The sequence below is a fragment of the Nanorana parkeri genome, unplaced genomic scaffold, assembly GCF_000935625.1.
Source record: "Nanorana parkeri isolate BGI_ZX_2015 unplaced genomic scaffold, ASM93562v1 scaffold188, whole genome shotgun sequence".
Classification (NCBI taxonomy): domain Eukaryota; kingdom Metazoa; phylum Chordata; class Amphibia; order Anura; family Dicroglossidae; genus Nanorana; species Nanorana parkeri.
The window spans coordinates 1,504,523-1,505,906 of record NW_017306456.1 but is presented as its reverse complement, the minus strand read 5'-3'; the positions used below and the strand labels follow the sequence as shown (position 1 = coordinate 1,505,906).

The 1,384-nt window shown below is 48.3% G+C and overlaps 1 protein-coding gene across 1 annotated transcript in view; it reads left to right on the top strand.

Moving 5' to 3' along the window:
• MRPS25 (mitochondrial ribosomal protein S25) overlaps positions 1-1,384 on the top strand; it is a 3,327-nt gene extending 1,943 nt beyond the window's left edge. The window contains exons 3-4 of the mRNA XM_018555223.1: positions 12-99; positions 1,237-1,384. Coding sequence (XP_018410725.1) covers positions 12-99; positions 1,237-1,384 — 236 coding nt within the window. The remainder of the gene's footprint in view (positions 1-11; positions 100-1,236) is intronic.

The window sequence follows — 1,384 nt, the reverse complement described above, 5'->3', positions numbered from 1 at the left end:
TTTTTCGGCAGACAAGGGCGAGCAGGTTCTTGTGGACATCGAAGGGAAGACCCACACGGAAATTGTCCAGCACGTGAAGAAGATCCTGGGGAAGACTGAGTAAGATATTCTGAGCTGCTACTGAAGCCTCATAGGAGGCAGTTTACTTTCTCACCACTAGAGGGCTCCTCCCCTGCTTGATGGTCCCTGGCCTGCCAATTCCATTGATTTGGATTTGTCCTTTCAATCATGGAGGCTCAGCGTCACATGTGGGCGTTGCCTAGGGTGGCTTACATGCAAATGCAGCCTCCCTAGGAACCCCCCCTTATCCAGACTGATGCCCTCCCATCAATGCATTTTAATGATTTTATAACTCCTCCCAAGAGCCAGCCCACTGCTTGCATCAGGACTGAGGGCTTCTTCCACGTTCAGGTTCTCCGGCCATCTTGATTGGCCAGGCCACGATGATGTAACTCAGGGTGGTTTATTCATCCCTGCATAGGATTATACACAATTTTAATTTTATTACCTAAATGGGGTAATACAGGGGTACAGGTACTCTTAAAAACTAAAAAGTTTTTCTTTAGAAGCGCCAGGGGCAATCCTTATCCCTCACAAGGAAGGAGTACTGGGCATATGTGCAGGGCGCAGCCCCAATACAGTCAGGGGAACTGGGACATCTGAAAAAAAGCACAAAGAGGGGCGCCTTTCCTGGTGCAGATATGTTTATTCCAATAAGCAGGTTTAAAAAGTAAACTGACAGGTACTCACAAGATTAGAGTAATAAGCTACAGAACAATAAAACCGGAGCAGTAAAAGGATCTGTGTAGTGCGTCCTGTGTGTAAATCACTGAAGTGTCGACGCGTTTCCGGGGCACGTCCTGATGAAGGGGGCGTTCCCCCGGAAACGCGTCGACACTTCAGAATTTATTGGAATAAACATATCTGCACCAGGAAAGGCGCCCCCCTTTGTGCTTTTTTACTCTTAAAACCACACAGGGACTCGTGTACACACACAGACACACAAAAGTTGAACTTGATGAACCTGTGTCTTTTATTTAACCTTAAATATTATGCAAGTTCCTCTTTAAGTCATCAGCTTGATCTGACCAATGTATGTGGACCTCCTCCCCCCCCCACTGTGTGCCTAGCAACCAATCGCCAAACACGATCATGGTCACATGATTGGACAAGAGGCATTGTTCCCTCTCAGGTTCCGATACAAGTTACATTCTATACTTTTCTTTCTGTCTTCAGGGAAACCCTAAAAGCCGAGGAGGAAGCCAAGAAGGTTCTGTCCCACCCAGCAAACTTTGGCCCCAAGAAGTACTACCTGCGGGAGTGCATGTGCGAGGTGGAAGGTCAGGTGCCCTGCCCGGGGCTGGTGCCGCTGCCGAAGGAGTAG